At 38.0% G+C, this 27,222-nt stretch overlaps 1 protein-coding gene across 4 annotated transcripts in view; it reads left to right on the top strand.

Annotated features, from left to right (window-relative positions):
- IARS1 (isoleucyl-tRNA synthetase 1) overlaps nt 1-27,222 on the top strand; it is a 113,240-nt gene that overhangs the window by 8,036 nt on the left and 77,982 nt on the right. For all 4 annotated transcript variants that reach the window (XM_017665526.3, XM_073228871.1, XM_073228870.1 and 1 more), the window contains 3 exons: nt 1,055-1,137; nt 12,478-12,595; nt 25,655-25,802. In XM_017665526.3, the coding sequence (XP_017521015.2) occupies nt 1,055-1,137; nt 12,478-12,595; nt 25,655-25,802 (349 nt within the window). The remainder of the gene's footprint in view (nt 1-1,054; nt 1,138-12,477; nt 12,596-25,654; nt 25,803-27,222) is intronic.

Here is a 27,222-nt window from a genome sequence, read left to right as displayed (position 1 = left end):
CATCAGCTCCTCAATTTTCTTAATTTTTTTTAATTAAAAAAATTTTTTTAACTTTTAAAAAATATTTCTGATGGAACTGTCTTTAATATAACTTAATTGCCTAGTTTTCATAGAGAAAAATCCTGAAGAATATCATATGTGTGTGGCTTTTTTTTCTTAATATTATTTTAACTTTTCATTTAGAAATAATTCAGTTATTTAAAAATTGCAAAATAAAAAAGGTATAAGTTCCCTTGTACCCTTCACCAGCTTCCCAAATACTAACACCTTCAATATCCACAGTATAATTATCAAAATAAGAAAATTAATATCGATGCAGTAATATAGACCTTATTCAGATTAAACCAGTTGTCCCATTAATTTTTATTTCTGATCCAACGTCCAAATCTAGGAACATGTATTACATTTAGTTGTCATACCTCCTTACTCTAGTTCAATCTGGAACATTCTCCCAATCTTTGTCTTTCATGGCTTTGTCACTTTTAAAAAGTACAGATTAGTCATTTTGTAGAAAGTGACTCAGTGTCAGGTGTTCCCTCGTGATTCAGTTTAGGTTGTGTAGTTTTGGAAAATATGTAAGGAGTGACAGCTGCCCTTCTCTGTCATATCAGGAAACCTGTGATGCTAGTATTTCTTACTGGTGATGTAAGCTTTATTCATTATGGTTATATCTTTCAGATTTCTCCATTGTGAAGTTGTAGTTTCTTTGTAATTTTAAGTGTCCTGTAGAGAGATTCTTTGCAAAGACCCCTTGTTTCTTACACATCCACACATGAATTTTAGCATCCATTTTTGATTCTTACCAGCAGTAGTTACATTTACTATTTGCCAATGGTAGTTTTGGTAGACTTTTATAAAATAATATTAATACTTACAAGTAATACTATCTGCCTGTAGGATGAATCTTAAGAAAACTGGTTCTTAACCTTATGTAGTGTATTGTTTGCAATATTTTCCCAAGATCACCCTATGTGGTGATAATAGAAGTAGAACATACTGATGTACAATAGCAAATATCATTGTCTAATAACTCTTCATATGCATATTTTTAAAGTCTACTGTTACCAGACTTGGGAGATGGATTGACTTTGACAATGACTACAAGACGCTGTATCCACAATTCATGGAATCTGTCTGGTAGGCTTATTTGAAATTGTATATATATTGAGTATTCTGTTATATTGATTAGTGGAAAGATACTCTAGCATGAATCAGTCTTTTCAGGTCCACAGTAATTTATCTGAAATACATGGGCATATATTTGTTTTGTTTTTACCTTTAAAAACTTTATTTTTCTTAGAGCATTTCTGAGTTCATAGCAAAATTGAGAGGAAGGTAGAGATTCCCATGGAACCTCCCACACATGCATGGTCTTCCCCCATTACCAGTATCTCCACCAGATGGTGCATTTGTTAATATTGATGAACCTACATTGACACATTATCACCACCAAAAGTCCATGGTATGCATTAGGGTCACTCTTGTATATTCTGTGGGTTTGGACAAATGAGTAATAACATATATCCATCATTTCTAGAATCACACAGAGTATTTTCACTGCCCTAAAAATCCTCTATGCTCCACCTATTCATTTCTTCCCTAGATTCGTTTTGGAGTTCAACAAATTTTGGATTATAGAAAGGTAATACAATATGCTTATATTCTATAGTATATAATGGTCCTAGCAGATTGAGCAGCAACTTACAATCAAATACATTAGTTTTTCTACAGCAGATATAGTTGTTCACACTAAGTAGAATAAATAAAGAATATAAATGGCCTTATGTCAGGTGGAGTTTTTTGCCAAATTGATGGGTTCCAAATTTAGGGAAAAACAGGTTTCAGAAATACTTCTTTTTTTTCTTAAGGAATCAAGTCTAAGAGATGTGTATTTGAATTTTATACTTAAAAAGGTTCTACAGTGCAGTCACTGTTGAATAAGAATTTCAAAATGAATTTTATTTCTTTTTACCTTATAAGACAACTGTTGCAATGCCAGTCTTGATAGGTGTTTTAACTGGAGCGTCTTAAAGTAGCCTGAGAATCATTGGACATCATTAATGGGTAAACAGGCACCATTATTATGACTGCAGAATGCCCTATGTTGATAAATCAGGCCGTGAGCAAGTCCTGCTTTTATTAAATCGTGTAATTACAGACGAGTTGCAAAGCTACTGTATAAGATGCACTTTCTTTGTGCTGCATTGTAGGTACTGGTGGCTCTTACTCCTCCTGTCTACCTGCTAACATTTCTTTTAGTCAAGACTTGCCCATGCTTGCACATGTCCTTTGCCTTTGAGGAATGAGATATCTTAGGACAATTCTTATACCCTCTGACTCTGTGAATGCATTTCCAGACCCATATACCCAAGGGTTGAAGCTGATCAGATTCTCTGACATGTCAGACTTCAGAGAGGGGACCTCCCATTCACTGAGCAGCTATAGTTCTCATGATTAGAGCATCTAAAAACAAGGGTTTGTGTTAAATGCATGAAAAAAAAGGTACTATTTATACTCTAGATAATGAAATAGAGATAAATCACCCAGCTACTACAACCAAGAAACTGAATTTCTAATTTTAATGAATTTAAATAAACATTTGTGGCTGTTGCCTACCATCTTGGATAATACAGCTCTACTTCATATTTCTTAATTCACATAAGCATACTTGAACCAGGGAAATGGTTTTTAAAACCTCTTGGTAGTAGAATGTTAGCTGTTTCTAAAGAACGTGTTGGCATATAAACAAGACATATAGACCTTGGGTGAATCTAAAAATAATAGTAGGAGATACCTTTCATAATGGTGATAATTTAGGGTTGGTGCTTTTGAGTATATACAGTACTTCCACATATGTATTTCCAGGTGATTTAGGGTCCAGTAGATTAGTTAGGAGACTGTTCAAGGTGAAGGCAAGTGGTTATGACTTGCCAGAGATCACACTGCTAATTTTATGACTTATGATATCTGGGTCTTATGATATCAGATCCACCACTCTTCCTCTATTCTCCTGCGAATGTCTCTGCATCAAAGTATATAATTAAAGACTGAGTTTAAACTTGGGAAATTTGTGCTGGACAGCAGACCCACTCATCTCCACTGATGGACATACCATATCTCCAGCTCCACATGTAATGATTCTCTCTGAAAAAATACATGAAAACTGGTTGAACAGTTCCTTCACAACAAATAGGAAAAGGACCACATCGAGTCAAGTAGGAGAGGCAGACATATAGTCTCACCAAAAACCCCACCCTGGCATAGGGACCTCCAATCAGGAGAGATCTCACAAATCTGGAGCTTCTCCCTGAATAAAAGGGGTTCATTCCCCATGTTAGACACCCTGACCCCTGGGACCTGCACCAGAGAGATGAACCTCCAAATTAATGTGGCCCTGAAAACATGTCCAGGAGACCCAAAGAGTTGAAGTGAATTGAAATAGTGCTCTTAAAGGGCTATGAGCAGACTTAGTTGCCCTGGGACCCAGTGCAAAAAGAGCAATTTGAAAAGTGACTAGACGATCCATGAAGAAGATTCATAGAGTGTCTGCTGGAGGAGCAAGGGTAGAGGCTCTGGTTAGTGCCATTCTTTTTTCTGGCTCTCCCTCTACCTTCCTGGGGTTGGTGGGCACATGAAGTCACTGAACTCTCCCAATGCCCTGCTAAAATCAGCAGGTACACCCAAGCCCTGCACTCCCACTGCCCTTTACTAAAGCTGAAGGTTGTGCATTCCATAGGGAACACCCCTCGATCACCTGGTTCTGGTGTCCAGGGGGGCTTGCAAACCTGGACCCAGTGGGAGTGTAAAAATTGGAAAGATAGTTCTCAGTTAGCTACCACTCGTCTAGGTCACTGCACAGACAGCAGATTGAGAAACATATCTAGTCTTCCTGTAAAGTTTTGTATTGTCCTACAGCTTCAGCCTAGTGAGTAGACTTCAGGTTTATAACAACTCTAAAGGCTACTGTGGTACTGTTGGGTACTTAGACCAGGAGACCCCATTTTTGCCCTCTCCCTCAGCCTCTGTACAGCTCACCAGTGCCTCCAGAAAAGAGCTTATGTGCACACATCTGGAGCTCTGATTTTTGTAGCTGTCACCCAGTGGACACATCCAGATCAAATGGTCTTGGAAGCCACTAGGGTTTATAATTGTGGTTCTGTATATGTTTACATACTTTAAAAGCTGCTGCCTGAGTGTCTGGCCTCCAGTCACCCCAAAGCTAGGTGCTGATACCTCCCTCATTTGGAACACTGATCACACCCTCAGCATCTAGGACTTAGGGTAAAGCAGGAAAAAAAAAAGCTGCTTAGAAAATCAGTTTTGAGAGACCACTGAAAGCTAGGGCAAGATTGAACAAAAACAGTCATCTCCTATACAATGCCATTCCTTCATGTCTGTGAAAGACAGTTGTTTCACCTAATACGTAACAACAGAGTCAAGGAAAATGAGGAAACAGGAATATGTTCCAAATGAAAGAACAAGATAAAGCCTCAGAAAAAACCTTAATGAAATATTTTACCTGATAAAGGGTTCAAAGTAATGGTCATAAAGACACCAAACTTGGGAGAAGAATGAGTGAGAACTTCAACAAAGAGAAGGTATAAGAAAGTACAAAACAGGTCACAGAGCTGCAGAATACAATAACTGAATTAAAAAAGCACTAGAAGGGCTAACAGTAGACTAAATAAAGCGGAAGAAATGATCAATGATCTACACAGGGCAGTGGAACTCACCCAACACAGCAACGAAAAGAAAAATGAATTTTAAAAAGCAAAGATAGCACAAGGGCCCTATGGGACAAATCAGGTAGAGTAAACTTTGCATTGTAGAGGTCCCAGAAGAAGTGAGAGAAAAGGACAGAAAACGTACTTGGAGAAATAGTGGCTGAAAACCTCCTTAATCTGGGGAAAGAAACAGTCATCCAGATCTAGGAAGCCCAGATTGTTCCGAATAAAATGAACGTGAACAGACTTTGATCAGGCACATTACAATTAAAGTGTTATGAATTAACGATAAGGAGAGAATCTTAAAAGCAAGAGAAAAACAATTTGTTACTACAAGGGAATCCTCGTAAAGCTATTGGTAGGTACTTTAGCAGACACTGCAGACTGGAAGAGAGTAGCATGATATATTCAAAGCACTTAAAGAAAAAAAACTTCCAACCAAGAGTATTTTACCTGGCAAGGTTATCATTTGGAATTAAAGAAGGGAGTTTCCCAGACAAGCAAAAGCTGAAGGAGTGCATCACCGCTAAACTGGTCTTGCAAGAAATGTTAAAGGGGCTTCTTTAACTCCCAAGACAAAGGACAGTAATTAATAAAAAGAAAACATATGAAAATATAAATTTCACTGGTAAAGGTAAATATATAGCAAAGGTAGTAGATTAATCACTTATAAAATTAGTATGAAGGTTAAAAGACAAAAACAGATATAGGAGAAAAACATAAGTACAATAATGATATAAAAAATAAAAAGATGTAAAATGTCATATCAGAAACATAAAACATGCTGTTACTAGGCGGCAGGTTGTTGAATAGCTCAGTTCTTCTAAGAGGAAAGAATTCAGTCAAGAGACCTGACAGAGAGTTAAAGCTGCAAAGGCTTTTTTATTTAGCAAAGTGACAGGCAAGTACACTCTAAAGACAGGAGCAGGCTGACCCTGAGGGTGGGTAGCAGCCCACCAGGTTTTACATTGTGCCTTTTTATGGGGAATTTGGTTTCCTCCCCCCTGTTTTGTCATTCTTACATCATCCTTTGGCTCTCCCTTGGTTCTGCCCATTCAGCCTCTTTGTGCAAGTTTCTGTTTATCATTTTTCCCATGAACACCTAAGACTCACAGTGGGGCCAAAACTGCAATGTAGTGATATTATAGTGCCTCAGGGTTATTAGTGGACGAGGTTTTCCGTAAGTGCACATGCTCCAAAATCGAGAGAGTTCCAGTGACCCAAATCTTTCGCTTATCAGTTTGTGCTGAACCACAAAAGGGGTGGTTTAAGGGAGACAGGGCAGACTCTGGGGGAGACTGGGTGGTCTGTTGTCCTTTCTCCCCTCCTGCTTATGTCTTTCTAAATGCCTGCTCTAACAATGCAAAGGAACTATAAAAAAAAGCTGGGAAACAACAAAATGGCAATAAGTACACGCCTATCAATAATTACTTTAAATGTAAATGGACTAAATTATCCAATCACAAGGTGTAGAATCGCTGAATGGATTTCAAAAAAAAATACCTATCTTTATACTAGTACAAAAGACTTGAGGTGTTAAGGACACACAAAGACTGAACGTGAAGTGATAGAGAAAGATGTTCCATGAAAATGGAAACTAAAAGAAAGCTGGGGCAGCTGTACTTACAAAGAAGAGCATTAAATAATGGTAAAGTGGTCAGTCCAATAAGAGGATATAACATTTCTAAATGCTTATGTCCCCAACATTGGAGCACCTAAATAAGTAGAGCAAATATCAGACCTAAAGGGAGAAGTAGACTGCAATACAGTAATACTAGGGGACTCTAGTACTGCATTTACATCAGTGGGTAAATCATTCAGGCAGAAAATCAATAAGGAAACATCAGCCTTAAAAGACACATTATACCAGATGAACTTAATAGATACATATAGAATGTTCCATCTGAAAGAAGCAGAAACATGTCCTTCTCAAGTGCACATGGAATATTCATGATAGATCATGTTTTAGGCCACAAAAAAGTGTTTAAGAAGATTGAAATCATATCAGCCATCTTTTCTGACTGCAGTGGTATGAAACTAGAAGTCATTTACAAGAACAATTTGAAAAATTACAAATCTGGAAATTAAGCAGTATGTTGTAGAACAACCAATGCATTATATAAGAAAGGAGAAATTAAAAATAACCTTGAGACAAATGAAAATGGAATAACATCATACCAAAATCTGGGATTCAGCAAAAGTGTTTCTAATTGGGAAGCAGGGTAAAGGCCTACCTCAATAAACAAAACTCTTAAGCAATCTAACTTTACACTTAAAGGAACTAGAAAAAGAAGAACAAATGAAACTGGAAGTTAATAGAAGGAAATAATGAAGGTCAGAGCAGAAATAAATGAAATAGACAATAGAAAAAGTCAGTGAAAGAAAAAGCTGGATCTCTGAAAAAATAAAATTGGCAAACCTTTAGCTGGACTCACCAAGAAAAAAAAAAGTCTCAAAGTCAGAAATGAAAGAGAACTTGTAACTGATACTGTAGAAATGCAAAGGATTTAATGTGCCAACAAATTGCAACCTAGAAAAAACAAAGAAATTCTTAGACACAGTTTTCCTAAACTGAATCAGGAATAGAAAATCTGAATAAACAATTACTAAAAAGAAGATTGAATCAGTAATCAAAAACTTCCCAACAAAAAAAAGCCGGCAAGATGAGTTTCACTGGTGAATTCTACGATTCAAAGATGATTCACAAACTCAAAAATTTAAGAGTAGTGAACACTCCCAAACACATTTTCCAAGGCCAAAATATTAGCGAACTGAATTTAACATTATATTAAAAGGATCCTGCACCATGAACAGGTGGCACTTACTTAGAGATCTAAGTATGGTTCAACATCCACAAATCAATGTGATGCATTGCCTTAACAGAGTGAAAGATTGTAACTGTATCATCTCAAAAGATACAGAAAAAGCATTTGACAAAACATCCAATTATGATTTTAAAAGTCTCCACAAACTGCATATGGAGGGAGTGTTACCCATCATAATAAAGGCCATATATGACAAGCCCACAGCTAACATACTCACTGGTGAACAGGTAAAAAGAAAGCTTTTCCTTTAGGATTAGGAAAAACCCAAGGATGCCCACTCTCGCCACCAACACAGTGTTGGAAGTCCTAACCAGAGCAATTTGGGAAGAAAAAGAAATAAAAGGCATCCAAATTGGAAAGGAAGAAGTGCAATTGTCATTGCAGATCATGTGGTTTTACATATGGAAAACCCTAAAATCTCCAGCAAAACACCATTTGAACTAATAAAGGAATTCAAATGCAGAATACAAAGTCAATAAACAAAAACCTGTTGGGTTCTATACACTAACAGTGAACTGCCAGAAATAAAAATTGAGATAAATCCCATTTACTAGTGCGTGAAAAAGAATAAAATACCTAGGAAAAATATAACCAAGGAAGTGAAAGACGTATATGCTGAAAAGTATAAGATACAACAAAAGAAATTGAAGACAACACATAAAAATGGAACGATATACCAGGCTCAGGGACCAGAAGAGTTATTGTTTAAAAATCTATATTACCCAGTAATCTACAAACTCATTATAAACTCTACCAAAATTCCAATGACATTTTCACAGAAATAGAGCAAACAGTCCTAAAATTTGTATGGAATCACAAAAGACCCTGAATAGCCAAAGCACTCTTAAGAACAAAGCCAGAGGCGTCACACTCCCTAGTTTCAAAATACACTACAGACTATAATAATCAGAACAGTATGATATTAGCTTAAAAAAAGACACATAATCAGTGGAACAGCACAGAGTCCAGAAGAAAAGCCACATACAGACAAGTTAAGGCAAAGGAGGTGAGAATATACAAGGAGGGACAGTCTTTTCAATAAATGAGGCTGGGAAAACTGAATAAACAGGTTTGGAAGGTGGACAGAATGGGTGAAGGAGGTAAAGGAGGTCAAACTTAGAGCTTTTAAGTCACGGGGATGTAATGTACAGTATCATGAGTATGATCAATAAAATTGTAGTGCATATTTGGAACTTGCCAAGAGAAGTAATTCTTGAAAGTTCTCATCACTCAAAAAAAGAATTGGTGACTTTGGATGGTGATAGATGGTGACTATAGACTTATTGTGGGGATCAATATATATAAACTGGATCGTGTACACCTGAAGTCAATAGTATATGTCATTTATGCCTCAGTAAAAACAAACTTGGAAAATTGTTAGTAATACTACTTTTTAATCTTTATTTAAAGCTACATAAAGGAATCCCATGAAAAAATATGCAGTTTTTCTTAAAAATATGTTTTAGCAAATGGGAGATAGTTTAATTCATGTATTATGTCAGGCACCTAGAAATTAGACTATAAGAATGAACTAACTAAAGCCATAATTAAGGATTTCCACCAGTGCATTCTGGCATCCAATTGAGAGAGCTGTGTCTTTACCAAAGAAGAACCTGAGATGAACATGGCCATTTCTTGGTATGTATAGCTTAAAGCAGTACATTTAATTGCTTAATAAAAGTTTTTGACTAATGTAGTAGAGCAATCTGATCCCAATCCCAGTGCTTTACACTTTCTAAATTGCCTTTGTAAAACTTCCCACTATCACAGCTGAATTTTATCAAACATTTAGTGAAGACCTAATACCCATCATCCTTAAAGTTTTCCAAAAAGTAGAAGAGGAGGGATTATTCCCATACTCATTCTATGAGGGCAACATCACTCTAATACCAAAACCAGCAAAGACCGCAAAAAGGAAAATTACAGAACAATATCCCTGATGAACAGAGGTGCAAAAATACTCAACAAAATATTAGCAAATCTGATTCAAAAATACATCAGAAAGATCATCTATCATGATCAAGTGGGATTCATCCCAGGGATGCAAGGACAGTACAACATTCGAAAATCCATCAACATCATCCACCACATCAACAAAAAGAAAGACAAAAACCACATGATCATCTCCATAGATGCTGAAAAAGCATTTGACAAAATTCAACATCCATTCATGATAAAAACTCTCAGCAAAATGGGTATAGAGGGCAAGTACTGCAACATAATAAAGACCATATACGAAAAACCCACAGCCAACATCACACAACAGCGAGAAGCTGAAAACTTTTCCTTTAAAACTGGGAACAAGACAGGGATGCCCACTCTCCCCACTTTTATTCAACATAGTTCTGGAGGTCCTAGCCATGGCAATCAGACAACACAAAGAAATAAAAGGCATACAGATTTGTGAGGAAGAAGTTAAAACTGTCACTGTTTGCAGATTACATGATATTGTACATAAAAACCCTAATGAATCCACTCCAAAACTACTAGATCTAATATCTGAATTCAGCAAAGTTGCAAAATACAAAATTAACACATAGAAATCTGTTAAATTCCTATACAGTAATGAATTAGCAGAAAGAGAAATCATGAAAACAATTCCATTCACAATTGCATCAAAAAGAATTAAATACCTAGGAATAAACCTAACCAAAGAAGTGAAAGACCTATACTCTGAACTACAAGACACACATGAGAGAAATTAGGATACCAATAAATGGAAACACATCCTGTGCTCATGGATAGGAAGAATTAATATTGTCAAAATGGCCATCCTGCCTAAAGCAATCTACAGATTCAATGCAATTCCTGTCAAAATACGAACAGCATTCTTCAACGAACTCTGGAATATCTTTCTAAAATTCATAAAGAACAACAAAAGACCCCTGATAGTCAAAGCAATCCTAAGAAGGAAGAATAAAGCTGGGGGGATTATGCTCCCTGATTTCAGGCTCTACTACAGAGCCACAGTAATCAAAACAGTTTGGTACTGGCACAAGAACAGATCCATAGACCAATGGAACAGACCAGAAAGCCCAGATACAACCTAAGGATATATGGTCAATTAATATATGATCAAGGAGCCGTGGATATACAATGGGGAAATTACAGCCTCTCCAACAGCTGGTGTTGGCAAAACTGGACAGCTACATACAAAAAAATGTAACTGGATAATTGTCTAACCCCATATACAAAAATAAACTCAAAATGGATCAAAGACCTGAATGTAAATCATGAAATCATAAAACTCTTAGAAGAAAACATAGGTAAAAATCTCTTGAATATAAACATGAGCAACTGTTTCCTGAATGCATCTCCTCAAGCCAGGGAAACAAAATAAAAAATGAACAAATGAGACTACATCATGCTAAAAAGCTGCTGTACAGCAAAGGACACCATCAGCAGAAAAAAAAGGCATCCTACAGTATGGGAGAATATATTTGCAAATGACATATCTGACAAGGGGTTAACATCCAAAATATATAAGAAACTCAATGCTTCAACACCCAAAAATCAAATAACCCTATTAAAAAATGGGCAGAGGATATGAACAGACACCTCTCCAAAGAAGAAATTCAGATGGCCAAGAGGCAGATGAAAAGATGCTCCACATCGCTAATTATCAGGGAAATGCAAATTAAAACCACAATGAGGTATCACCTCACACTCGTTAGGTTGGCCAACATAGAAAAGACTAGAAACAACAAATGCTGGCGAGGATGCAGAGAAAGGGGAACCCTCCTACACTGCTGGTGGGAATGTAAATTGGTTCAACCGTTGTGGAAAGCAGTATGGAGGTTCCTTAAACTAAAAATAGAAATACCATTTGATCCAGGAATTCCACTCTTAGGAATTTACCCTAAGAATGCAGGAGCCCAGTTTGGAAAAGACATATGTTCTCCTACGTTTATCACAGCACTATTTTCAATAGCCAAGATATGGAAGCAACGTAACTGTCCATCAGTAGATGAATGGATAAAGAAGAGTTGTTACATATACGCAATGGAATATTATTCAGCCATAAGAAGAAAACAAATCCTACCATTTGCAACAACATGGATGGAGCTAGAGGATATTATGCTCAGTGAAATAAGCCAGGTGGAGAAAGACAAGTACCAAATGATTTCACTCATCTGTGGAGCATAAGAACAAAGCAAGAACTGAAGGAATAAAACAGCAGCAGACCCACAGAACCCAAGAATGAACTAAGTTGCCAAAGGGAAAGGGACTTGGGGGTGGTGGGTGGAAAGGGAGGGAGGAGCTGAGTGAGGGGCATTATGATTAGCACACATAATGTGGGGAGGGGGCGCACGGGGAAGGCACTATAGCACAACGAAGGAAAGTAGTGACTATCATTTTACTACGCTGATGGACAGTGACTAATGGGATATATGATGGGGACTTGATAATAGGGGGAATCTAGTAACCACAGTTGATCGTATGATTGTATATTAATCATACCAAAATAAATAAAAATAAATAAAATTCAGGGGAAAAAAACAACCCACTATGGTAAAATTTAAGCAATACACCAGGAAACTATTACGGAAAAACAGCTTTGAAATCCCAACCACAGTTAACATATTGGTGAAAATCTGGTCTTTAAGCATCTCCAAAAAAATGTAGACATGTATACTGATAGGTACAGTCTTACATAATTGGTCCCCCATTGTATGTTGTTGTGTCAGTTGCTTTTCTCATCCATCCTCAGTCAATGAACATCTTTCGATGTCAACAGATATTAGTGCTGTTGCTGTCTACATATCTCATTTTATTGACCTGTTGCACTTCACCACCTAGTTCCCAGTTGGGAGACATTGTGTTTCCACCTCCTGGCTGACAGGAACTCTATAAACAAAAACTGGCATAAATTTGAGGAAACAGAATTTTGGTTCCATAATTGTAAAACTTAGTCTCTTTATTGCTAGGTGGGTCTTCAAACAACTCTATGACAAAGGCCTTGTTTATAGAGGTGTGAAAGTCATGCCCTTCTCCACCGCATGCAACACTCCGCTTTCCAACTTCGAATCTCACCAGAATTATAAGGTACGTGAGTCATCACTGGGCACTAAGTTATGTGTATAGAAATTATACAGTTGTGTTGATCATGATAACCAGTTAGTCCCAGTGTGGAATGTCAGTCTGGGGAGTCGGTGATTTTCACCATTTCATACCAAGTGCTGGTAATGTTGCCAGTCACTGAGTTAAGTTTCTGTTAAGATGAAAAATTAGGGACTTTTTTTTTCCCCATGAAATTGTGAATGATGTATCTTACTGTGACAGGTTTTGCTTGTTTTGACCATATTTTTGTCCCTCTCTTTTATTAACTAGTCCAGCTCTGCCCTGTTTACCTTCAGTCACCGTTTCATAAGGATTATTGGTTTTGGTGATTGACTTCACAGTATCATTTATTTCCTTATAATATTAGGAAGAAAATCTCATGGGGGTTGGTGGTTAGTATTACAATCTTTTCTCTAATGAATGGAATAACTTTCTGTGGTTGGTATGATAGAAGAGTTTAGCTGTGTTGTGTCCCATGTTTACAGAGTATAGTGCTGTACCTTATCTAGGTAGGAAGTAAAAGCAGTAATCCTTCCAAAGCATGAGCAGTTTGTTCTCATGTGCGTGTATTCAAGAGGTGTTTTCATTTCTGACAGTTTCTCTAATCCTCTTTGTTTTTAAAGGACATTTGTTTGGGATTCTTATTTCATGGCTTAGGTTTGGAAATTGTATTATTTGAAACTTACATTTCAAAAGCACTTTTCATCTTAAATAATGCTTTCATACATCCTATTTGATCTTTGTAAATCCTTGTGAGGTGGGCATGATTATAACTCCTGTCTCTTAAATACCCTCCTTTGATAGTGCTCATGTTGTGTTGTGTTTTTTTAATAAAATATTTTTAGCACATAAAAATGTAGAGAATAGTATACTAAACACTTGGGCATGAAAGACTTTGCTTTGTTAAATCTTAATATATTGCTATATTTATAGCTTACTTTTTAAAAGCACTAACAGAGACATTCAAGCATCCACAAAAGTAGATGGAATAATGTAATCAACTCCCATGTGCTTGTCAGGCATCCCCAACAACTGTTGACCAGTGGTCACTTGTGACCCCCTACACACGTTCCCTGGTACTTTTCAAAGCAAATTTTAGATATATTTTATCAGCAAATAATCCATTATATACCTTTAAGATAAGAAATCTTGTATCTTTTTTTAACATTGCCGTAGTACCATTATATTGCCTAAAATTATTACAGTCATTTTTTTTTTTTTTTTTTTTTGTGAGGGCATGTCTCATATTTATTGATCAAATGGTTGTTAACCACAATAACATTCTGCATACGGGGGGTCAATGCTCAATGCACAATCATTAATCCACCCCAAGCCTAATTCTCATCAGGCTCCAATCTTCTGAAGCATAACGAACAAGTTCTTACATGGAGAATAAATTCTTACATAGTGAATAAGTTACATGGTGAACAGTACAAGGGCAGTCATCACGGAGGCTTTGGTTTTGCTCACGCATTATGAACTATAAACAGTCAGTTGAAATATGAATATTCATTTGATTTTAATACTTGATTTATATGTGGATACCACATTTCTCTCTTTATTATTATTATTATTATTATTTTTTTTTTTTTTTTTTGAGAGGGCATCTCTCATATTTATTGATCAAATGGTTGTTAACAACAATAAAATTCAGTATAGGGGGGTCAACGCTCAATGTACAATCATTAATCCATCTCAAGCCTAATTCTCGTCAGTCTCCAATCTTCTGAAGCATAACGAACAAGTTCTTACATGGTGAACGAATTCTTACATAGTGAATAAATTCTTACATGGTGAGCAGTACAAGGGCATTCATCACAGAAACTTTAGGTTTTGATCATTCATTATGACCTATAAACAATCAGGTCAAATATGAATATTTGTTTGATTTTTGTACTTGATTTATATGTTGATCCCACATTTCTCCTATTATTATTATTATTTTTATTTTTAATAAAATGCTGAAGTGGTAGATAGATGCAAGATAAAGGTAGAAAACATAGTTTAGTGCTGTAAGAAGGCAAATGTAGATGATCAGATGATCAGGTGTGTGCCTATGGACTAAGTATTAATCCAGGCTAGACAAGGGCAGCAAGACATCCACGGATGCAGAAGATTTCTCTCAAAGCAGGGGGGGTGAGGTTCTGAGCCTCACCTCTGTTGATCCCCAAATTCTCACCTGATGGCCCCCCTGCGACTGTGCCTGTCTTAGGTTGTTCCTCCCTTGAGGAATCTTACCCGTCTCTGGCTAACCAGTCATCTTCCGGGGCCATACAGGGAAATGTAAAGTTGGTAAGTGAGAGAGAAGCCATATTGTTTGCAAAGGTTAGCTTTTTACTTCTTTGCAGATTTATGCCCTGTGGCTTCTATGCCCAGCACTTGTCTCGAGGTATCTTTACCACCTGGAGGAATTATGATACTCAGTAAATTCGATATGAGGCACGAATTCTATTTAAGGGTTGTAATTAGGAAGGAAGAAGAAAAGCTATAGATGTAGCATATGAAGGAAACTTGGGAGGATTGATTATTTCTTTGACATATCTTCTTGTATAGTACCTTAAGTATGTATAGGTTTTAAACTACTAACTAATTTGCACACACATATTAACATAATAGGAATATGGTGACATAAACAAAGCAAATCTATAATTACCATCCATCTCCAGTGAAGCCAAGAAAACCATTTAGGCACCCTAGGCATTTGTGAAAATTTATCTATGATATGATGGATATTGTCCAACTGTACTTGAACCATCAGACAAATTAAAGCAGCCCATTTCTGGGATCTGTTCACCTCCCATATGTTCTTTTAACTGTAGATAGTCTATAGTCATGAGATTTTGGAGTGCTACAACTTGCACCCCTCCCAACTCCTGGTTGAGTTCCTACAGTACAGATCCGGTCAAATTCGTTGTCTCACTGTATGCACATGCCAGCCTAGACATCTCCCTCCTCCTTCTTATGGCAAGTCCAGGAGACGGTGGGCTGGATGCAGCCACAACCGCAGCATCGTCCGGATCCCTGTGGAGGCTTTTTGATGATCATTCCCCAGCACAAGTCCTCCAGAGAGTGCTGATGCCGGAAGCTCCTCCTCATATCGTATCTTAGTTCATATTCTGGGTATCCAAGCTAGGCCTTGATATTCTGCATAGAAACAAACAGACCCTTTGCCCATACTTTGATATGCCCTCTATACCACTGTGCAGAACTCACTGGAGGTCAGCACACAGTAACTGCTTTTTTTTTTTTTTTTTTTTTTTTTTAAGAGAAAGGAATATTATCAAAAAAGAGTACCTCCATAGCTGATCATCTGACACCCTTTAAGCGATCAACATTAAGGATATTTAAAGCATGCATTGATCTTTGATTTACCAATAGTTTTATCCTGTTAAGGAGTAATCCCCCTTTTCTTTGTTTCTTTCTTTCTTTTTTTTTTTTTTTAAATTTTTAATCTACACTTACATGAAGAATACTATGTTTACTATGCTCTCCCCATATCAGGTCCCCCCTAACAACCACATTACGGTTACTGTCCATCAGCTTAGCAAAATGTTGTAGAGTCACTACTTGTCCTCTCTGTGTTGTGCAGCCCACCCTCCCCTTTCTCCCTCCCCCCCATGTATGCTAATCTTAATAACCCCCTTCTTCTTCCCCACCCCTTATCCCTCCCTGCCCACCCATCCTCCCCAGTTCCTTTCCCTTTGGTACCTGTTAGTCCATTTTTGGGTTCTGTAATTCCACTGCTGTTTTGTTCCTTCAGTTTTTCCTTTGTTCCTATACTCCTCAGATGAGTGAAATCATTTGGTATTTATCTTTCTCTCCTTGGCTTATTTCACTGAGCATAATACTCTCCAGCTCCATCCATGTTGCTGCAAATGGTTGGATTTTTCCACTTCTTATGGCTGAGTAGTATTCCATTGTGTATATGTACCACACCTTCTTTATCCATTCATCTACCGATGGACATTTAGGTTGCTTCCAATTCTTGGCTACTGTAAATAGTGCTGCGATAAACATAGGAGTGCATCTGTCTTTCTCAAACTTGATTGCTGCGTTCTTAGGGTAAATTCCTAGGAGTGGAATTCCTGGGTCAAATGGTAGGTCTGTTTTGAACATTTTGATGCACCTCCATACTGCTTTCCACAATGGTTGAACTAATTTACATTCCCACCAGCAGTGTAGGAGGGTTCCCCTTTCTCCATAGCCTCGCCAACATTTGTTGTTGTTTGTCTTTTGGATGGCAGCTGTCCTTACTGGTGTGAGGTGATACCTCATTGTAGTTTTAATTTGCATTTCTCTGATAATTAGCGATGTGGAGCATCTTTTCATGTGTCTCTTGGCCATCTGTATTTCTTTTTTGGAGAACTGTCTGTTCAGTTCCTCTGCCCATTTTTTAATTGGGTTATTTGTTTTTTGTTTGTTGAGGCGTGTGAGCTCTTTATATATTCTGGACGTCAAGCCTTTATCAGATCTGTCATTTTCAAATATATTCTCCCATACTGTAGGGTTCCTTTTTGTTCTGTTGATGGTGTCTTTCGCTGTACAGAAGCTTTTCAGCTTAATGTAGTCCCACTTGCTCATTTTTGCTGTTGTTTTCCTTGCCCAGGGAGATATGTTCAAGAAGAGATCACTCATGTTTATGTCTAAGAGGTTTTTGCCTATGTTTTTTTCCAAGAGTTTAATGGTTTCATGACTTACATTCAGGTCTTTGATCCATTTTGAGTTTACCTTTGTATATGGGGTTAGACAATGGTCCAGTTTCATTCTCCTACATGTAGCTGTCCAGTTTTGCCAGCACCATCTGTTGAAGAGACTGTCATTTTGCCATTGTATGTCCATGGCTCCTTTATCAAATATTAATTGACCATATATGTTTGGGTTAATTTCTGGGGTCTCTAATCTGTTCCACTGGTCTGTGGCTCTGTTCTTGTGCCAGTACCAAATTGTCTTGATTACTATGGCTTTGTAGTAGAGCTTGAAGTTGGGGAGTGAGATCCCCCCTACTTTATTCTTCTTTTTCAGGATTGCTTTGGCTGTTCGGGGTCTTTGGTGTTTCCATACGAATTTTTGAATTATTTGTTCCAATTCATTGAAGAATGTTGCTGGTAATTTGAGAGGGATTGCATCAAATCTGTATATTGGTTTGGGCAGGATGGCCATTTTGACGATATTAATTCTTCCTAGCCATGAGCATGGGATGAGTTTCCATTTATTAGTGTCCCCTTTAATTTCTCTTAAGAGTGACTTGTAGTTTTCAGAGTATAAGTCTTTCACTTCTTTGGTTAGGTTTATTCCTAGGAATTTTTTCTTTTTGATGCAATGGTGAATTGAATTGTTTTCCTGATTTCTCTTTCTATTGATTCGTTGTTAGTGTATAGGAAAGCTACAGATTTCTGTGTGTTAATTTTGTATCCTGCAACTTTGCTGTATTCCGATATCAGTTCTAGTAGTTTTGGAGGGGAGTCTTTAGGGTTTTTTCTGTAGAGTATCATACCATCTGCAAATAGTGACAGTTTAACTTCTTCTTTACCAATCTGGATTCCTTGTATTTCTTTGTTTTGTCTGATTGCCGTGGCTAGGACCTCCAGTACTATGTTAAATAACAGTGGGGAGAGTGGGCATCCCTGTCTGGTTCCTGATCTCAGAGGAAATGCTTTCAGCTTCTCGCTGTTCAGTATAATGCTGGCTGTGGGTTTATCATATATGGCCTTTATTATGTTGAGGTACTTGCCCTCTATTCCCATTTTGCTGAGAGTTTTTATCATGAATGGATGTTGAATTTTGTCAAATGCTTTTTCAGCATCTATGGAGATGATCATGTGGTTTTTGTCTTTCTTTTTGTTGATGTGGTGGATGATGTTGATGGATTTTCGAATGTTGTACCATCCTTGCATCCCTGGGATGAACCCCACTTGGTCATGGTGTATGATCCTTTTGATATACTGTTGAATTCTGTTTGCTAATATTTTATTGAGTATTTTTGCATCTACATTCATCAGGGATATTGGTCTGTAATTTTCTTTTTTGGTGGGGTATTTGTCTGGTTTTGGTATTAGGGTGATGTTGGCCTCATAGAATGAGTGTGGGAGTATTCCCTCTTCTTCTATTTTGTGGAACACTTTAAGGAGAATGGGTATTATGTCTTCTCTGTGTGTCTGATAAAATTCCGAGGTAAATCCGTCCGGCCCCGGGGTTTTGTTCTTGGGTAGTTTTTTGATTACTGTTTCAATTTCTTTGCTTGTAATTGGTTTGTTTAACTTTTGTGTTTCTTCCTTGGTCAGTCTTGGGAGGTTGTATTTTTCTAGGAAGTTGTCCATTTCTTCTAGGTTTTCCAGCTTGTTGGCATATAGGTTTTCATAGTAGTCTTTAATAATTCTTTGTATTTCTGTGGAGTCTGTCTTGATTTTTCCATTCTCATTTCTGATTATGTTGATTTGTGTTGACTCTCTTTTTCTCTTAATAAGTTGGCCTAGAGGCTTATCTATTTTGTTTATTTTCTCAAAGAACCAGCTCTTGGTTTCGTTGATTTTTGCTATTGTTTTATTCTTCTCAATTTTGCTTATTTCTTCTCTGATCTTTATTATGTCCCTCCTTCTGCTGACTTTAGGCCTCATTTGTTCTTCTTTTTCCAGTTTTAATAATTGTGATGTTAGACTATTCATTTGGGATTGTTCTTCCTTCTTCAAGTGTGCCTGGATTGCTATATACTTTCCTCTTAAGACTGCTTTCGCTGCATCCCACAGAAGTTGGGGCTTAGTGTTGTTGTCATTTGTTTCTATATATTCCTTGATCTCTATTTTGATTTGTTCATTGATCCATTGATTATTTAGTAGCATGTTGTTAAGCCTCCATGTGTTTGTGAGCCTTTTTGTTTTCTTTGTAGAATTTATTTCCAGTTTTATACCTTTGTGGTCTGAAAAATTGGTTGGTAGAATTTCAATATTTTGGAATTTACTGAGGCTCTTTTTGTGAGCTATTATGTGGTCTATTCTGGAGAATGTTCCATGTGCACTTGAGAAGAATGTATATCCTGTTGCTTTTGGATGTAGAGTTCTATAGATGTCTATTAGGTCCATCTGTTCTAGTGTGTTGTTCAGTGCCTGTGTGTCTTTACTTATTTTCTGCCCAGTGGATCTATCCTTTGGGGTGAGTGGTGTGTTGAAGTCTCCTACAATGAATGCATTGCAGTCTATTTCCATCTTTAGTTCTGTTAGTATTTGCTTCACATATGCTGGTGCTCCTGTATTGGGTGCATATATATTTAGAATGGTTATATCCTCTTGTTGGACTGAGCCCTTTATCATTATGTAGTGTCCTTCTTTATCTCTTGTTACTTTCTTTGTTTTGAAGTCTATTTTGTCTGATATTAGTACTGCAACCCCTGCTTTCTTCTCACTGTTGTTTGCCTGAAATATGTTTTTCCATCCCTTGACTTTTAGTCTATGCTTATCTTTGGGTTTAAGGTGAGTTTTTTGTAAGCAGCATATAGATGGGTCTTGCTTTTTTATCCATTCTATTACTCTGTGTCTTTTGATTGGTGCATTAAGTCCATTTACATTTAGGGTGACTATTGAGAGATATGTACTTATTGCCATTGCAGGCTTTAGATTCGTGGTTACCAAAGGTTCAAGGTTAGCTTCTTTAGTATCTTACTGCCTAACTTAGCTCGCTTATTGAGCTGTTATATACACTGTCTGGAGATTCTTTTCTTCTTTCCCTTCTTATTCCTCCTCCTCCATTCTTCATATGTTGTGTGTTTTGTTCTGTGCTCTTTTTAGGGGTGCTCCCATCTAGAGCAGTCCCTGTAGGATGCCCTGTAGAGGTGGTTTGTGGGAAGCAAATTCCCTCAGCTTTTGCTAGTCTGGGAATTGTTTAATCCCGCCATCATATTTAAATGATAGTCGTGCTGGATACAGTGTCCTTGGTTCAAGGCCCTTCTGTTTCATTGCATTAAGTATATCATGCCATTCTCTTCTGGCCTGTAGGGTTTCTCTCGAGAAGTCTGATGTTAGCCTGATGGGTTTTCCTTTATAGGTGACCTTTTTCTCTCTAGCTGCCTTTAAAACTCTTTCCTTGTCCTTGATCCTTGCCATTTTAATTACTATGTGTCTTGGTGTTGTCCTCCTTGGATCCTTTCTGTTGGGAGTTCTGTGTAATTCCATGGTCTGTTCGATTATTTCCTCCCCCAGTTTGGGGAAGTTTTCAGCAATTACTTCTTCAAAGAGACTTGCTATCCCTTTTCCTCTTTCTTCTTCTGGTATCCCTATAATACGAATATTATTCCTTTTGACTTGGTCACATATTTCTCTTAGTGTTGTTTCATTCCTGGAGATCCTTTTATCTCTCTCTATGTCAGCTTCTATACGTTCCTGTTCTCTGGCTTCTATTCCTTCAATGGCCTCTTGCATCTTATCCATTCTCCTTATAAATCCTTCCAGGGATTGTTTCACTTCTGTGATCTCGTTCCTGACCTCTGTGATCTCCTTCCGGACTTCATCCCACTGCTCTTGCATTTTTCTCTGCATCTCATCCCACTTCTCTTGCATTTTTCTCTGCATCTCATCCCATTGCTCTTGCATTTTTCTCTGCATCTCTGTCAGCATGTTCATGATTTTTATTTTGAATTCTTTTTCAGGAAGACTAGTTAGGTCTGTCTCCCTCTCAGGTGTTGTCTCTGTGATCTTTGTCTGCCTGTAGTTTTGTCTTTTCATGGTGATAGAGATAGTTTGCAGAGCTGGTACAAGTGACCGCTGGAAGAGCTTCCCTTCTTGTTCGTTTGTGGCCTTTTCCTGGGAGAATAGCGACCTCTAGTGGCTTGTGCTGGGCAGCTGTGCGCAGACAGGGCTTCTGCTTCCTGCCCAGTTGCTTTGGGGTTTATCTCCGCTGTTGCTGTGGGCTTGGCCTGGCTGGGGCTATTCCTCCAAAATGGTGGAGCCCCGTTGGAGGGGGAGCGGCCGGGGGGCTATTTATCTCCGTAAGGGGCCTCTGTGCTCCCTGCTGCCCAGGGGGTTAGAGTGCCCAGAGATCCCCAGATTCCCTGCCTCTGTTCTAAGTGACCTGTCCTGCCCCTTTAGACTTCCAAAAAGCACTCTCCAAACCAAAACAACAACAGCAACAATGAGAGAGGGAACAGAAGGAAAAAAAAAGGAAAAAACACGCGATTTTTTTTTTTTTTTTTTGTCCTCCGGTGCCGGTCCCAGGCCCCCGCTCACTGGTCCTGCTGCCCTGTCTCCCTAGCACCAGGGTCCCTGTCCTTTCAAGGCTTCCAAAAAGCACCCACCCACCGGTCCCGCAGGGAAGGAACGCTCGATATTCTTTGTCCTCAGGCGCTTGTCCCAGGCACCCGCTCACCAGTCCCGCCGCCCTGCCTCCCTAACACCGGGGTCCCTGTCCCTTTAAGGCGTCCAAAAAGCCCTCGCCAAAAAGAGAAAAAAAAAAGGGGGAAAAATGCGCGATTTCCTCCGGTCTCAGGCACCCGCCCGCCGGTCCCGCAGGGAGAAACGCGGGATATTCTTTGTCCTCAGGCGCCGGTCCCAGGCACCTGCTCACCGGTCCCGCCCCCTGCCTCCCTAGCACCGGGGTCCCTGTCCCTTTAAGGCTTCCAAAAAGCACTCGCCAAAAAAAAACCACTCCGGTTTCTTTCCACCCGCCGGGAGCCGGGGGGAGGGGCGCTCGGGTCCCGCTGGCCGGGGCTTGTATCTTACCCCCTTCGCAAGGCGCTGGGTTCTTGCAGGTGTGGATGTGGTCTGGATGTTGTCCTGTGTCCTGTGGTCTCTATTTTATGAAGATTTTTCTTTGTTATATTTTTATAGCTCTATGTGTTTTTGGGAGGTGATTTCCACTGCTCTACTCACGCCGCCATCCTTGCTCCACCTCCTATTACAGTCATTTTTAATCCTTTATATTAAGTATTCTATCAGTGTTTAATTCTTGGATATCATCTGTATTCACATTTCTGTTTGTCTCATATAAAATCATACCTTTTACCCTGAGGTTATTTTTAATGTGTTTTTTTGTTTGTTTTAAAGCATGAGCTAAGGAAGGTTCATACATGTAATAGTTGTCTTTTAGGTCTGTTTTAATCTGCACATCTCCATTTCTCTTTTTCCTTTTTTTTTTTTTGCCCCCTCCTGCCCTCTCGCAAGTCATTGTTCCGGAAACAGATTTTGCCTCAAACGAGTTTTTCAGTCTGATTTTGCTGATTATATTTCCATGGTCTAATTTAGATCAGATGCTCTGTATTGTCTCTGTCCTCAGTATTTTATACAATTTTTATTTTGTTTTTGTGTTTTTTTTCCCCCTTCGGCATGTATGTATGTCATTAAGCTTCATTGTTTTATGGGGTTTTTTTGGGTGAAGGGGGTGTTAAAATTTTTATGCAATTACCCCACTTGATGGGTTCTAGTAAATGCATCTGTTTTTTGAAAAGATATATCAAGTATTACAGATGGCAGTTGATTAATTTTGCCTGTTTCTGGACTTTGTGGAAATGCAAAAATCCAGTATTCTTTTGTATCTGGTTTTTCTCATTTGTTATATGTTTGTGACAGTCACCCATGTTGTGTGTAGTTGTGGATCTTTTGCTCTAAGTTTTGTGTAGGTGAGTATACCACAGTTTATATATTTACAGCACCTTTCTCTTTTTCCATTTTCTTCCTTACATTTGATAGTTAACAAGAATGATGAATTCAGTATTTCTTTCCGATGCATATTTTTATACTTGTTTCTGTCTACAAGAGTATCGATGAACAATACACAGCATTGTTCTGCATGCTTTTTAATCCCTCCTCCTATACCTATTCTGCACTAACCTTTGTTGTAAAGATGCTTCATATTGATACATGTAGTTTTAAGTTTACTTTTAACTGCTATATAGTGTTTCATATAACAAATAGATTTCAATTTATTCATTCTTTTGTTAGACATTTGAGTTGTTTTGAGGGTTATAGCCCTTTTTTTAAATGAAAACAAAGAAAGTTGCTATAAATATGTTTTAATATAAATCCTGTGTACTTATGCCTGTCTTTGGCAACTAAATTTTACATTTTAGACTCCGTATTAGCTTGTGAGCTAGAGTTTTCTAAGGTTATACTCATTTGCAGGTAATACTCTCTCATTGGGAAAAAGCAAGTTGTGTGAAAGTAAATTGAGTTATGGGAGCAAGTCCTTCCAATTGTTTCAAAAGGTAAACCAGTGGATATATAAAAGTATAATTTATTTTTTATAATGTCTAAATTTGTGATTTTTAGAAATCTGGTTGATTTGTTTATGAAGTTCATGCTCATTATGGAAAATTTAGAAACAATAGAAGATATAGAGGAGGAAAAAATTATGATCTCAGTACCCAAAGGCAGTCACTACTACTGTTTTACCTAGGTTTTCTGTCCATGGTTTTGCCTTTTTTTTTATATTCATTAATGTACACACCACAAATAATGTTTTATGTCTCAGTACCTGTTGCCTAGCTTAGTGAGAAAACAACAGTTGTTTGCTTCTCTGTTTACTTGCTCTACTCCATCTACCTGCACAAAGTGAATTCATCATTAAAGCCAGCCCCCAGAGAAAGTAGCAAAGAACCTTATCAACCTATCAAAGCTCTCCCTTCTCGTGGTTCCTTCAGTTAGCTGCACGCCACCCCCCATCTCAGTCACCACTGTCCTCACTTCTAACAATATTGATTTGTTTGCTGATTTTGCATTACATAAAAGTACTATCATACTGTGTGTTCCTTTTTGTGTCTGACTTCTCTTGCCCAAGATTATGTTTGTGAAAATCATCCATGGTGAGTATAATTGTAGATCACTTTAATTACTGTCTAGTGTCTAATTTATCCATTTCATTGTTGATGGGCATTTGGGTAATAATCAATATTTGGCTGTTATCAGTAGTGTTATTGTGACCATTCTAGAACTTGTCTTTTGGGGAGCATATATACACATTCCTGTTGGTTACATACCCAGAGTAGAATTGTTGAGTCACGGGGTTTACTGACATTTAGCTCCAGTACAGGGGTCAGCAAGCTGTGTAAAGGCCTAAATAGTAAATATTTTAGGCCTTTTAAGACAAATGGTCTCAGTCATAAGTACTCAACTTTGTGAAAACCATTATTAGCCCTTGGACTGTATGAAAACAGGTGACAGCCAGCTTTGGCCTGTGGACCAACGTTTACTGTCTTCCACTCTAATAGAAACTAGCGAAGAGTTCTCCAAAGTGGTTGTACTGGTTTACGCTCCTGCTGGGTAGCTCTGATTATTCTGCATCCTTGCCAATGCTAGCATTTACCATCTCTTTTCAGTTCAGCCCTGCTGTGTTTGTGTATTTTATGCAACTAAGGCTTATTTTTGTTTTTTGACATTATTTCAGACTTACTGAAATGTTGAAAAGAATTTTAATACACCATTCATTGAGATTCTCTAAATTAACCTTTTATCATGTTTGCTTTACCCTCTCTAAGCAGTGGAGGTGGCACAGGACCCGATGCGAATAAATTGCAGACACGGTGCCCCTTTTCCTCAAGATACTTAAATATATATTTCTTAAAATCACTACTGTTCTCATAAGTAATTGAAAGTAAGGAATCAACATTGATACAATATATTATCATCTGATCTGTAGAACTGATTCTGATTCTCTTAATGGTCCCAATGGTAAACATTTTAGCAAAAGAAAATCCCAGCTTGTGTATTTTGTTCCTTGCTGTCTCTAATCCTCTCTTAAACAGTCCCTCAGTCTCTTCACATTTCACGGTTCTGACATTGGAAGGGCACAGTACTCATCAGTTCTTTTGATGTTTTTTTTGTATGAATAAGTTGAAGTTTGTAGAGCTCTTTTTTTCTCAAGGCACCTTAGAATGCAGTTGGTTTGTGTCAGAGATGAGTTTTTCTACTTTGGAGAAATTTATTAACTTTGGAGCAATTTGTTAAATACTTTAGAAGTTCAGTTTATTCTCAAAAATGGTTTATTTTATTCTTTAGGATCAGCTCCCTTTTCTTCATGTCATTTATTATGGATCTTGTTAATTCTTTGTATCTCATTTTGTTTCAGGATGTTCAAGATCCTTCAATATTTGTAACTTTCCCTTTGGAAGAAGATGAAAATATATCTTTGGTTGCTTGGACAACCACTCCCTGGACTCTACCTAGTAATCTTGCCCTCTGTGTTAATCCAGATATGCAGTATGTGAAGATTAAAGGCAAGTGTGAGCCTGGTTACTTATGACATGAATAAGATAATTTTAACATATTTTGGGAAAGAATGAAGTTTACATTTTCCTAGAGTAAAAAATGTTTTTGAAAAATGTTAGACTTAGGCAGAAAAATAACCTCCAAAAGGTTTTTTTTAACTCATTTCTGAATGAAAAAGTAACACAAAACAATTACTACTACAGAGATATAAAAGCAAAAATTCCTTATAATTTTCAGATTATAATATACTTTTACACATCATTCGCCTATTATAGATGAAAAACTAGAGATTCAGGCAGGTGGCTTCTCATCATTAGGAATCTCTGGTGTGGTTTGTTTTTTCAACACCACCAAGCAATTAACTCAATTCAGACAACAGTTACGTGGAGTTAGTGTCAGATTCCACAGGTTAAGGGTTTAGTCCTGCAAAACTCACTACACCCCCATTTCATACACCAGTCACAAGTCCAGGTTGTCACATGTACTTCTGGCAGACCTCTGACCCTTCCTCGAGTTTAATTTGCTAATGGCTCATAGAACTCTGTGAAGCAAAGAAAACTGTATTATCAGAATAGCAGCCCAACATGAAGGCTGAGGAGCTTTTCCAAATCTGCCTTGCCCCATTGAGCGAAAGGCCAAGTTATATACAATCAGCAAAGAAATGTGGGGGTTGGGGCATGAACTTGGAGGGCCTTGGAGCTTCTCAGAATTATGGGCTGATCCCAACCTCCTCCTGCTGCCTGGGAATCCTGGTGTGGTTCATGTTGACACCACATTTGGTATCAACTCTGCAACACAGATGTTATCAACCAACATCACCCACCCCCATAACTGGCTTCAGGGAAGAAGACAAAGGACAAAAGGAGGTTAATGATCCTTGAAGGTGACTGTGGAGAGCCTAGTGAAGGTCTAAGGGAATAAATAGTGGCTGTCTTTACTCATGAGATTACCAGCTTATTGTAAAAGGCTAGTATAAAGGATACTCGCGGACAGTGCTTGAAATTCACACGGAGAGGTTGTGGAAGGGAACTGAGTACAGGTACTAATGCCCCCATGGAGCTGGGCTGGTAAATGCGCTCACTAACCTGGAAGCCCTCAAAACCGCATCCTTTTGGGTTTTTCTATCAATATGTAGGCATCATTGAGCTCCCTCCACCACTGGCCAAGGATTTAATTAATCTCCAGTACCTCTCCTCTCCATAGGTGGGGGGGATACAAGTCAGTCCTGTAATCTTGTGGTTGGTTCCCCATCCTTGAGTTGCCTTGGGGGCTTTCCAAAAGTCATCTCATTAACATATCAAAAGACGCCTATGGTTCTCATCACTTAGGAAATTCCAAGGGTCTAAGGAGCTCTGCCAGGACTGGGGACTAAAACCAAGTCTGTATTTATTAGAAATCATATCACAGAATTGGTACTAGGACTTAAGG

This window comes from Manis javanica, chromosome 2 (assembly GCF_040802235.1).
Source record: "Manis javanica isolate MJ-LG chromosome 2, MJ_LKY, whole genome shotgun sequence".
NCBI lineage: Eukaryota > Metazoa > Chordata > Mammalia > Pholidota > Manidae > Manis > Manis javanica.
This window is presented reverse-complemented; position numbering and strand designations above follow the sequence as displayed.